This window comes from Pezoporus occidentalis, unplaced genomic scaffold (genome assembly GCF_034315485.1).
Source record: "Pezoporus occidentalis ecotype Australia unplaced genomic scaffold, CSIRO_AGI_Poc_V1 ctg4, whole genome shotgun sequence".
Lineage (NCBI taxonomy): Eukaryota > Metazoa > Chordata > Aves > Psittaciformes > Psittacidae > Pezoporus > Pezoporus occidentalis.
Window position 1 is genome coordinate 23,000,973 of NW_026915724.1, and position 12,800 is coordinate 23,013,772.

At 44.3% G+C, this 12,800-nt stretch overlaps 1 protein-coding gene across 1 annotated transcript in view; it reads right to left on the bottom strand.

The window, feature by feature from the left end:
* PIEZO2 (piezo type mechanosensitive ion channel component 2) overlaps window positions 1-8,072 on the bottom strand; it is a 297,634-nt gene extending 289,562 nt beyond the window's left edge. Inside the window, exon 1 of the mRNA XM_062633006.1 lies at window positions 7,795-8,072. Coding sequence (XP_062488990.1) covers window positions 7,795-7,858 — 64 coding nt within the window. The 5' untranslated portion in view covers window positions 7,859-8,072. The remainder of the gene's footprint in view (window positions 1-7,794) is intronic.
* Between the last annotated feature and the right edge of the window lie 4,728 nt (window positions 8,073-12,800).

Sequence of the window (12,800 nt, forward strand, 5' to 3'; positions counted from 1 at the left end):
TGTAATGTCTGCAATCCCATGCTTTGTGATATTTTGCCAAAAAGGGAGTGATTAATATATCACTCATAAACACACAGACTCACTTCTTGAAGTTTTACTTCATTTCCAAAAGAGCTTCCAAACTGAAAACTACATGAATGAGCTCAGAAGAGCTACACTGCACTTCCTGGTGCTTCAAATTGTACAAGTATAGCATCCTAAAACTCTTTATTTATGGGGAAGGCAGATTTACATAATCGTCATCCCTTTCTCCAGAACTAGACAATTGATAGGAAATTCAGAGCTGTTAATTTCTACAGTTAATCTTAACAGTTGATTTTATGCCTTGCAAATGTTATTCTAAAGTATTAGAGTAAATAGAACACTAGACTGTTGTTGATTTAAGTGATTATACATACTTTTTCCCATCCAAAGGATTATTTACTAAGGCAACAAACTGAAAAGGAATTAAAGAGTACTCATTTTCTTCTTATTCACAGAGGAGTTCACCCACGGAATTCATTGCTACAGGGTATCATCAAAGCTAACACGGCAGCTTGGAATTATAGCTATAAAAGAAATTAAGATACAAAATAGCAACCTTAATGTGACATTCAGGTTTTACAACTGTCTACTCGAGACAGGAAATGGACAGGTAAGACTCTCAGGAGAAGAGGAGAAGTGCATTAATTCAACCACATCCTGAATGTAATGCATCAAAGGATGCACTTCTAGCAAATGCACCAAAATAAAGATATTATATAATTCAACCTGGGGACTTCTTTTTTTTTTTTTTTTAATGTTGAAAACCTTGAGTCGGTTTGTCTGACAAAACGACCCCAGTTTCATATATATATCACTTATATATACCACCAATACTCCAGTTTCAGTAGAAGAATGAGAGGACTCTGTCACTCATTCCTGCCAGCAACACCTGCACTTTTCCTGAAAACTTACCTGCATGCTGCCAGCTTCTGACCTGCTTAGCTTCAGAGTTCTGTCAGGATGACAGCATGAACACCTGTGATCACCACAAAAGTAATGTTACAGAAAACTTTTACCCAAGAAAACGAACCTGGATTGATTTAGTTACAAATATTGATCAATCTGCTGAAACACAGACAAAACTAACCCCCTAAACCCCTACTATACAGCCTTTTTACTAGCTTCGCAAGTCATAGTATCTTTATAACTGATAAAGATACTACGAAGGGTTGTACAATCTACTTGACTACAGACTTTTTCACTAAGTAGCACTTGCTAACATCATTCTTCAAGATAGAAGGCAAACAACCTATTTCTTAGAGTGCTGCAGTCCAACAGGCAAAAGTAGTTACTGATGTTCTTGAAGTGTTATCTTCAAAATAAGACACTTTGGCTTCACAAGGGCTATCGCTTCAATGTGAAAAGACACAGAGAAAAGATATGTAGAGAAGAAAAGCTGGAGTGTAAGCACCCAGCAGCTCTAGATGCGTGTGAAAAAGATTTTAGTGTTAATGAACAAGTGCATCATTTGAAGTCCCTCTCAGATACGATCCATTTAATGATATTCCTTTCCATGAGACCTCTTAGCGGCACCAGCTGCTCTGAAGTCTATCTGCTTTTGCCAGCATTTGCAACTCCGCTGCTCCAACACACATGCTGGTAAAGCTGTACCATGAAATTATTTTGGTGCTTTAGTGGTTAAGAGTGCTGCACTCCATCTCCCCAGCTTGCTGACAATTTTTGTTTCTCAGATTTCTGACTTTCAGCAAACTACCAGAAATTAAAGAGCACTGTGTCTACACATATACAGGTGCAATAACAGTACCGTTCCCTTCCTTGACCTCCTTCAGAAACATCCTAAAAAAAATGAGTTATCTGTTCCCAAAAAAACATAGTTCTGTCATTTCATGCTACGCTTTTATTGTTCTCATTTTAAATAAATAAATGAATAAGAGAATGCACCTCAGTTTTCAAGACAGAAAAGGAATTTCATGCATGATGCGATTTGCAACTGATACCCATGAGCTCCAGCACTACAAATAAAGGATTCAAATGCTTTCCAGTTCCTAGTCACCAGGCAAGTTGTCCACTTTCTCCAAGTATCTCTGTCCAAAGAGCTGCTCCCAATGACTTCCATTCTCAAGTTCAACACTGTCTGTGGAAGAAGTCACCTACCAGGCAAGCCTTTCAAATATATATAGGTTCTGGTTTTCTCTCATTTTAAACAGCTACCGGATTCAAACTACTTAACAGAACAGTTAGAATATGTAAGTAGAGGTGATAAGAACTTAAGGAGAGACATTTTGTTCCCATTTCTCGAGGGAGGCATCTTTAAAGAGAGTTTCCCAAGCTGCGTGCTACAGGGAAGTAGAGGCAGTCAACCTGAGATGGATGTTAGAAGAAAGAGCACTGTGTTGGTGGGTGACTGCTGCCTTCCCGCTCTCCCCAAAACACTTTTCTCTGGATCTTAATTGACCCAAGATGGAAGCCACAGAGATGGAAATGGCATTTACTTTTTGCACACAAGAAAATCTAACACTGTGCCTACAAGCCTGGAAAATGCTGCTCCTGCAAGGTCATATATTCTTCCCCTTTGACACCTTTCACCTGCTCTGACCGAACCAGGCAAAACTTCCTTCAATAAAAGAAGCCAGACAAATTTCTAAAACATTTGAGCAGGGTAAGAAAATTAACAGCCATTTTAGATCTCTCGTGCACACTGGCATCCAAGTCAATTTTTCTCAGCATGCCACCCATTAAGGGGTTCCTAGACTTCTTGTTGCTGTGACTAACATTTTTGTGAGTGTTCTGGGAAAAGAACGGTTTTAAAATGTAACAGGATGCCTATGTGAATCTCCCTCATGCTGTTCACTACCATTCTTCTCAGTACATCATAACAAATATTTCCCAATGCCACCATAATGATGGAGGAGTGGGGAAGAAAAAAAAGAAAAATCAGTTTGATCTTTGCCTTCTTTTCAGTAGCTGACCAATTTCAGAGCGTTAACCATCACCACTCTAAATAACTATGGAAAGTTTATTTCAACTTTAGAAGCATGGCGGAGTTTTTTAATGTATATGTACACACATACAAACATGTATACACCCTCACTATGCAAATTACCCTCTAGCCTGAACAGTCTTGCATCCCAACTTGCTTTGTCATCACCCTGACCTCACCTGTGCAGGCTGGCACATGAAACTCATTCAGCCACCTGAAAACTGCACCACAATGTCATATTGTACCATCATTTTTAAACAACCACCTCCAGAGAAATCCAAAATAATAATCCAAGCATGGTACAGCTCACTGACTCCACAGATTTGCCTTAATATTTCAGCCTTGTCCAAATTATTTTGTCTATAGAAAATGTGAATAGTAATAATTCAAAGCACCAAAACATATAGGGAGGAACTGAATTCTGTAGTGTTTAAAACATAACATTTAAACAGCATTTTAGTACCTGCTGATGTAGCTATGCAGACACTCCCCCTCCAACATCTTCAGCAATACTTGTTAATTTGAGGACTAAAGTCACAGAGCACACCCAAGCATGCTGGACTCTATCTTTTCCTTCCGTGGCAGAACAAGGACCTCAGTCCCGCAGTGGTACTTCCAACAGCTGAATATACATGGGTTCAAAAATATTGTGCATGCTTTAAAAAACATTCTCTGTAACATATCTCTTATATCCTGAGAAGATGATAATTCTGACTCATTTGATATCATTATGATGAATCACTATGACTGAAAGAAATAAAAGCAATTCCCACTATTTAGCAGGATTTCAAAGATTTGGTTAGAAGAAATCAAGTGAAAGGTTTCAACTAATATCTGAACTCTGTCCTCTACAAAAACACCAAAATATTTGCTTTTTACCTGACATCACTTACCAAACTCTAATACTTGTGCTCATCTCCTCAAAAAACCAAACCAACTCTCTAGAAGCTTCTACAATGAAGCTTCTTCATCTTCATTCAGGAGTTCAGAAAGCAAGCGCAACTTCTCAGAAGTGCCAGGGCAAGGCAGCCAGTTCACTGCAGCCCATTTGGTGGTAACACACAATCCAACAGCATCAGTCAAACACCAGAGAAAGCTGTTCTCTCTAAGCATTGCTTTTCCCAGCACGCCATTTGAAAATAACACTATTTTGCTTAAAAGAAAACTAATGAATTGTGTGTGAAGTAAAACAATTGGAAGCAGAATAACTGAAAATTGTTATCAAGTGATGTAAACCGCAACTTTGTGGTTCAAGTATTTAAAAACCAAAGGAAGCAATTAGCAAAAGATTGTTCTGATGCCTTACTTTAAAATCACATTTTGCATGTTTCAAGTTCATATGAGTAACAAAAAAAAAAAAAAGACAGGTTCATGCTAGGGCTCAAGCTTTAAAAAACAAAACAAAAAACTTCCAACCAGCAGTGCCAAAAGCTCCCTCTCTTCTATTTTATTATTTGTTTTTTCAGCATTGTACTTGTATGATACAGGAAAATATCACATTAATCTCAATGTCACAGTAAGCCCAATTAAAAAAAAAACCAAAACAAACCAAATAGATTAAACTCACTCTGTTCTACTACATAACACAGTACTTCATTTGAAGTTTATTTACCATTACTGGGATTTACCATTTAGGTTCTAGTTTTGCATTTGATTGAACACAAGATTTCATCATGAAAACAACATGGTGGAGGATCAACTTTAAAGTCAGAAGCCTACAATCAGCTTTTCAGCCCCAGAGGTTATTTTTTTGTCCATGTTAAATTTCCTGTCTTCGGCAGACACCCAAGACGCATCATTCTTGAGCTTTAAACGCATACATCTATGATTACCCACAGAAGATTACACTCTTTGGTGCTCCAGATCTGATCCTAAAAAAATCTTACAAGGAACTGTGTTTTCCCCAGTTACATGCTGCTAATCAATGCTTGGAAAGTATTTCATACCAGCAAAGATAATTAGCATCAGTATTTCATTTTATTTAAACTATTGATATTAGCAAGAGTTTAAAGCATTAACCATTTCTAAAGTGTTTAAAGAACCAACTTTAAGCTTAGCAGACGTGTTATTTTTAACAAGTTTGCCACAGCTGCCATTGCTCATCAGGGTCCTCCAACCCTACTACTTTCTACCCTCAGAAACAAAAAAGCAAATCATACCATGATAAGAAATCACAGTAACCTAGCATTTCAAAATCAGGTTCTGAACTGAAAGAACAACTCTGTATTACCCCCTTTTGGCACTGCCCAGAGAGGGGTGGGAGACAGAAGGCATCGCTCTGAACAGTGAGTCCACATGGCAGCTTTCCAGCTGCAGATGCAACCCCACTGTAAAAGTCATACAAAAAACCACTTTGATATACGATCTCTAAAAGGCCTTTTTCCAGAAGCCCATGAAACACTTCCTTGATGATTTGGAAAGGAGGAGAACATTGGCTCAAAGATAACTCAGGTACAGACACAAGAAAAGTGAAGGAGACTGAACTAGTAAGGACTCTGCTAACAGCTTGTAAAGGGGAAAAGAATAACAGGCAGAGCAAATTAAGGTAAGAGAAAAGCTGTTTGTCCATTTACTGATTTCTCTCTCAAATCCAACTGAACAACATCACTAGGTCCAAAACAAAAAAGCTCTGCAGTGGGATTTCTCTTTCATCTATCTATCTCTTCTCTTTCGAGATAGGAAGTCCCTCCTTCATGTTTCATATTTTTAGTAATCTTCAGATGAGTAAGATTTATGACCATACGCAATTCATTATAAATTCTCATCTGTGGAAATATTACTGCAATGAGAAAGTACCTCTGTTTCACTATCAGGAATTGGGACAACAAAACAATTTTATCTGAACTTATTCTGGTACAGAAAGAGTTTGGCAAGAACCAGATTGAGCACCTGACAGAACAATACTTCCACTATTTTAATATCACAGCTAGACGCTATGTCATTAGAGTAATATAAACAAGTTCCACCTGAACACAATTTATTTCCTAGAGACTTTCCTCCTCCTCCCCATATGTCTTTCCAGCAAATTCATCCTCATCCATTATCCCACCGTGTTTCACCCGTTCAATGAAAACACGGATGAGGTCCAACAGGTTTCGAACAGGGGGCGCCCTGCTCCCAGCCCTAGCACTGAAAGCCCTGCCTAGTACCACCACCCCTTGGCCTCGAGGGCAACCTGCCGCCCACAACACCTACCACCCCTCAGCCCCGAGGGTCACAACGTTCCCGCACGTTGGCCACCAAGGCACCGACATCCAATCACACAGGGTGACAAAGCAGACGGCGACCCCTCACCTGCTGCCGTGGACCTGGGGAACTGTGCCCGCTCCAGCAGTAGCCACCAAGCTCAGGCCTGGGCACCTGCAGGGCTCTGGAAAGGGCAGGAAGTGGGTGCAGGTGCTGGTGGTGGGCTGGAAAGCTGTCTCCATCTCACCCTTCATACAATCCCGCAATCACAGAGCTCACCGCACTGCCTCAAGCAATACGGTAAGAAAAAATGTGCGTTTTCACTCCCAGCCCATGGAAGCAAGAGGGAAGCACCCGGTAGCGAGCTGGGAGTCGGGGAGTGCCTCTGGTGGGGCTAAGGAGGGTCCGCGAGCTTCTCCCAGAGGAGAAGTCAGAGGTAACGGGGAGCACGGGGAGAGCGGGGCACCTCCCGAGAAGGCTGAAGGGCACATGCTGACATCGCAAGGTGCTGGCCGGGCCACCATGGGGCTTCTCAAGGACAAAGGGTACGCGGCTGGGGGAGCTGCTGGGCAGCTCTGCCCCGGGATGCCGATGAGGCCCCTAGGAGACCTGCAACCCGGGATGGGAGGGGGACCCCGCAGCCCCTCTACGGCCATGAAGGGGCTAGGGGCACCCGGGAGCCCCGCGGCGGCCGCGCAAGTGAGGGACGGTCTCGCTCCGCAGCCCGCGGAGGATGCGCGGCGCTGGTCGCCGAGGAATTTCCTTCCGCGCCGTGCGGGCGGTGGGCACCAGCTCCCTCCCCGCTTTCCCACCTCCCGTCCGCAGCCCGGCACCAGCCCCGGCCCTGTCCTCCGCAGCGGCAGCTTACACGGAGAACCCGTCAGATCCGAGCGATCTAACGAGTAATCGTTGGTTATTCAGAGTTCAATTTTCAAATTGTGCGGAAGCATGGATTAATATTAACATATTCACCCGCGGCTGGACACCGCGGTTCTCCATCCAAAAGTAACTCATTGTTTTGGATGGCCGCCTGCTAAGTAACGCGATTTAATAAACTGCAATTTCTCTCTCTCGAAATAAGTCAAATCTCCCCCTGAAGACCCCCAGAGAATTGCTCCTGAAACAGCTCACTCCCCGCTTTTACAAAGTACCCCCAGAACCCCAACAAGGCAGCTGAGCAAAACACCATTTGAGCAAAAACACTGGCGAACACCAATTCCGCCTCTAGCTCTCTCACACCTTCCCCCAGGATGCGAAGCGACTCGGGGTGAGGCGAAGTCAGCGCCTGGGTTTCCGAGCGGGAAGCGACGGAGAGCCACTGAGCCCTGCGGAGCTCTGCACGCCGGCACTGTAGGGCGAGCCCTGCCACGCGTGCGAGCTCCGCACCCAGGGCGGGCAGCGACAATAAAAATAACCATACCAACACCACCAAACAGCAACAGATATGTAAGAAATAAGGGGTGAGCAACGAAGCTGAAAGTTTTCCAGGGTAAGAGCGGACCGTGGGAGCTGCCGCGCGGAAGGAGCGGGGTGCATCCCCTTGAGCCGCGGCTCGGCTGGCAGAGAGGACCGTCCCGCAGCCCCGGGACGCGCACCCGGGCGGCGACAAGCCGACGGACGGACAAACAGACGGAGGGACATACCGGCAGTCAGGCACACGGGCAGGAGCAGCCGGAAGGTGAGCCCGCACACCACCTCGGTGGCCATCGCGGCGGCGTGGGGGTCGCGGCCAGCCGGCCGGAGAGCAGTCCCTCTCTGCGCGCCACCGCCGCTCCTATGTCCGCCCGTGCGCGGAGCCGCCGCGACGGCGGAGCATCGCCCGTCCCCTCTTCTCTTCGCCTCGCCTCAGCCGCGCCGCCTCACGCCTCCCGCCGCATCCCGGCGGCAGCCCATGCAACCAGCGCCGTGCCGCACCCCCGGCCAGGGGCACACACACGCCCACCCCCTCGGGGCTCCCCCCACTGCAGTTTTCCTGCCCTCTTCCCGTCCGCTGAACAGCGCGGAGCGCCCCCCCCCCCCGGCCCGCCCTCTGCACCGACGGCGCGGGACCAGCCGGCGGCACCCCACGGCGCGCCCCGTGAGGAAACTGCCCCGCGCCCCGCCCCGACAGGGCCGGACCGCGCAGTGAAGGGGCCGGCCGTGCGCCGCCTGCCCATGCCTATGCCCTGCCCCTACCGCTAGCCCGGTCTCTGCCGTGCCCTTACTCCTGCCCGCGCCCACGTGCCTACCTTCTGCCCATGTCCCTACTCCTGCCTCTGCCCCTGCTCCTGACCCCACCCTGCCCTCTGCCGTGCCCTTACTCCTGCCCTGTCCCAAAGTCCTGCCCCTTGCGCTCGCCGCTGCCTGCTCGTCCCGTCCGCGTCGCAGGGACTGTTCTGTCACCGCGCTGCCACCCCCAGCTGGCTCCTGTTCGCCACTTAAAACCTTACCGGTTTTCCTTAACGTTTCTTTTTGAGTTGGTTTGGTTTTGTGTGTGGTTTATTTGTCTGGGCTTTGTTGTTTGGGTTTGTTTTTTTTTTTTTACAAGAATATTTTTCATTATTATTATAATGGTTGTTATAATAATGTTATTAGTATTCACTAAAAACTTCTGATTTATACTTTTTTTTTTTTCTTGAGTGGGGGAGCAGTTTTCTCCAGTTTGTTCAACCCCCCCTCCTCCTCCCCCATGTTTCAGCAGGGCATTTAGGTCCACAAGAAAAAAAATAGATCTGCGGTTGCTGGAATGTATCTCGCTTTTCTGGAAAGCTTTGTACCCTTTAAAATACGGTGCGGGTTAGAACATGCGGTGGGTTGAAAAGGGCCTTTTCAAGGCTCAGCTGGTGTGTCCCTGTGTGTGTGCTGAATAAACCTAATAGCCTGGGTTGAAATAGTAATGCTGTAAAATAGAAAGTTATTAATGTTATTAATTCAAGTAAAAGCCCATTTAATCTTCAGAACTGTACTGCAAGCCCTCCCACTTAACTGAGGTGAGCTCAGACGGAATGTCCTCTTTGTGGGGCAGTGCTGGAGATAACTCTTCAGTCTCCTGCAAGATCTGGAGTAGGAAAAAACAGGAGCAGTGACCCTGTGGTGCTCAGCATAAATTGCTGGAGCTTCTTCCCAGTGAAGGACCTCATCCAGTCTTCCTTCAATATAGGAAGTCTTAGATTTGCTCTTGAAGTCCTGGCTTTTTGACTCCTTGTAATTACATAAGCATCTTTTGCTGTTGCATGCTTTTTAGAATACATACTTTCATACCATTGTTGCAGAGAAAACTCTTGGCAAACATGGGTTTGACCCACAAAAGGGTCTTTTGAAGAAAAAATAAGTTTTTTTTGTTTTGAGGGTTCAAATGATAGGTGGTGAGCCATGTGGACATCTGATTTTTATTTTATGAATAATGGCAATTATTCAGATACAGTACAACAGGCAAACTGATTTGTATATTTGGAGAGTGAAGAACTCCAGAGTTACAGATATAAAAATGCTCAAGGAAGCTAAGAAAAATCAGCTACAGGCACTAATTCAGTGTACCAAACGAGTCCCATTATGAGGACGCAGATCACAAAGGACCTGTATCACAGAAAAACTGAGCCTTTGCTGAAGAGGTATGGTCATTTCACACCCATACACGAGCGTGTGCGTAGAAGTTAAATATCACATCTTCCAGTGTTACAGAGGAGTGTAACAAAGCCCTGTCCCAGTAGGATGAATGCAACACTTCAACTCGGCTGTGGGGAGCAGCTTGAGGAGATTGCTCCCTCACTTCCCACATTTGGGCCCAGCACAGCTCTCCCGGCTGTCTCGGCAATGAACCAAGACTGCAGATTTGTTTCTCAGTGTTCTAGTGTGGATTTCTGTACACATGGATCTCTGTGTATATGCCTAGTGATCATGTCTGTACACAGTAAAATACCAGGATCAAGTAGGACTTCATCTGCTAGTGATCAGCCCATGGCAAAGTAACTGCAGCATTGTTTTATGACCACAGGGTCTGTTTCCAAAACTCAGAGTTCCTGAGGAAGCTCTCCTTGCCTTAGAGGCTCCAAAGCAAGCAGTTAATGGGATAGTCTGTATGTGTAGGATACATGCACAGCTGAAGTATTCTGTGCACTTTGGCAGCACATGTTCAGCTATTGATCAGGATTTTTTTTTTCTGTTCAGTCATCCAGATTCACTGACACGTGGATAAAGTATTTATTACTTTAATAGTACCGTTACCAAATACTTTGCTTCCTGAAACACTGATTTTAGTCTAATAGTTGGGAAATAATTAGCCAATTTTCAATACTTAGCATTCACAAGGTTTGAAAAGCAGACTTAAAATCCGTGTATTGAGTGGTTCCTTACCTTCTGCCAGACTCTTCATCTACTGCAAAATCTGTGCTGCCGCAGTGCCACCTTTTGGCTAAAACGTCTGCTAAATGACAACATTTCTTCCTCACAGCTGCCGGCAGTTAACTGTTTGTAGACATAATTTTGAGATCCAACCACACCTCTGTAGTGGTAAGAAGTATAAAAAAGAGATGTGAAGCCTTAACCAAGAATCATGTACGGTGCCTGGAGCTCAGCTGTTGACAGGAACAGTAAGTGCATTAACCTGAAAATTGGAGCAGGGCTTTTAGCCAGCACGGAAACAAAACATAGGGCTCTGACTAAAATAGGTAAAACAGAAAGAGAAACTGGATTAATGGGAAAAGTGTCTCTTGAATTAAGTGTGCATAATAGAGAACAATGTCTAGAGGAGAGCTAGGAGTTTATTTAGCTGACACCGGTTTTGCAAGAGACATAAAAAGCAGTTTAAATATAAAGCAGGAGGGCTGCTTCTTCCCTAAGGGCATGCAACCCAGTGTAATCACACTGTGGCCCACACGGTTTTTCTCTTTCTCTCTGCAAACCAGAGGAAATTGCCAGGCTGTGTGAGTCCTACAGAATACAGTAAATGTGCCAGCAGTGGACACAGCAATCTCAACACCAACCAGCATTTCTTTCCCTTCTTTTCAACTACCAGGATCTCAGACTCTCCATTACCAGGTGTGTAACACCACCTCAGGTGAAAACATTTTAGCAGTGGGGAGGCTGAAGAAACCTTAATGAAGAGAGGGAAGAAGAGCTTACTTAGATTCACAAAAGAACAAACTTCAGTTGTGAAGAGATTTGCTCCACCTTACCTGGTCACCTTTCCTGTAGCAATAACTTGGGGCAATTTTGGAGAAACGTTGCCCCTGCTTCATCCAACATGCAAAATCAATTGCAGTTAATAGAGTTCAGAGGCCAAGAGAGTTACTGGGGGGGGGGAAAGTCCAGAATATATTGTGTCACAGATTCTATTAGGTAGAACAAAATCAACTGGAACTGCTGATTGCAATTGTGTTGAGCTGACAGACTGTCTAAAATAGCACTGTTCAGAAACATCTTCTAAGTGCCTCAGGTATCTGATTTGTTTGGCTGTTTGAACCATGAATTCATGCCATTGTTCTAGCATCCACAGGCTTGGATTAGCATACAAAAGGGCTTGTGTATGGATAAAGAGATATATATATGTGTGTATATATATATATGCATATATACAGGCTGACACAGTCCACACAGTTATGGTGAGCTCCATTAATGACTGCTAAACTAGCTGAAGAAATAAAACTGCATTAACTCCCATTGGGAAGCCAGAGAAGTTACTGAAGCCTTTTCAGGGGAATCACGGCTGTACAGAGCTGGTTTATATTTGCTATTCTTACAACACAAGAGTCCTGCTTTGGGGACCTAGGGGGAAGGAAATGGCTTTAACATTTACAGTGATGATTAACTAGTGTATTATGTCTCTTGATCCATGCTCCGTAAGACTACATGAAAGTATCCTGCTCCTCTTACCTATTCTGGAAGTTCTCCTCCTGCTCAGCCCTGTCAGCAGCTGGGGGAACAGCCTGCAGTGGCCCACCAGGAGTCAAGCAATTCCATTTTTCAGCTTAGTTCACATTCAGCTCTGACTGAAGCTGTTATTGTTCACTTCCAGCATGAAGTCAGCTAAGCTTCAAAATAACATTCAAGTTCAGTTCTGGTTCAAGAAAAGTTAAAAAAAGCAGTTCAAACTGATTTTTGGTTCAGAGTCAGTTTAAGTCCCCAGAACAGCAGTAGTTAGTAACTATTTTATCCACTTAAATTATGAGCTTGTCTTGCCTTACAATAAGGAAATTCATTCCACTTAAATGTATGCTGAGTAGGCATCCTTAGAAATGTTTATCTGCCCCAGCAGAGCAGCGTGTTTCTTAGAAGCCTCCAAAATTTCCCCCATGCTTGATTTATCTTCCATTCATTAATCCATAATTTCACCACTCATTTCAGCTGAGTTAGAACTGGGCAAAGGGTTTGCAGAAAACTTTGTAAAATCAGATGCATTACTAAAGGTCTGTTTTTTTTTTCTCCTCCTAGCCTTTGTTAATCATCACCATTCGTGTCACAGGGTCTGTTTAGAGCTTTTGTCTTGCACAATAAATATGTTTTTATAGAAACCCTTTGTTGTTTGCTGATCTTTTTCTGCTGGATTTTACAATCTGATCAATTAGGAAGCATCAAAACATTATTATCTTTACCTGACAATAATGTAAAACACCATAGGAGAGATCTGTCACATACTTCAGCAGTTCTAGTTTAGACACATTTTGTGGGACAT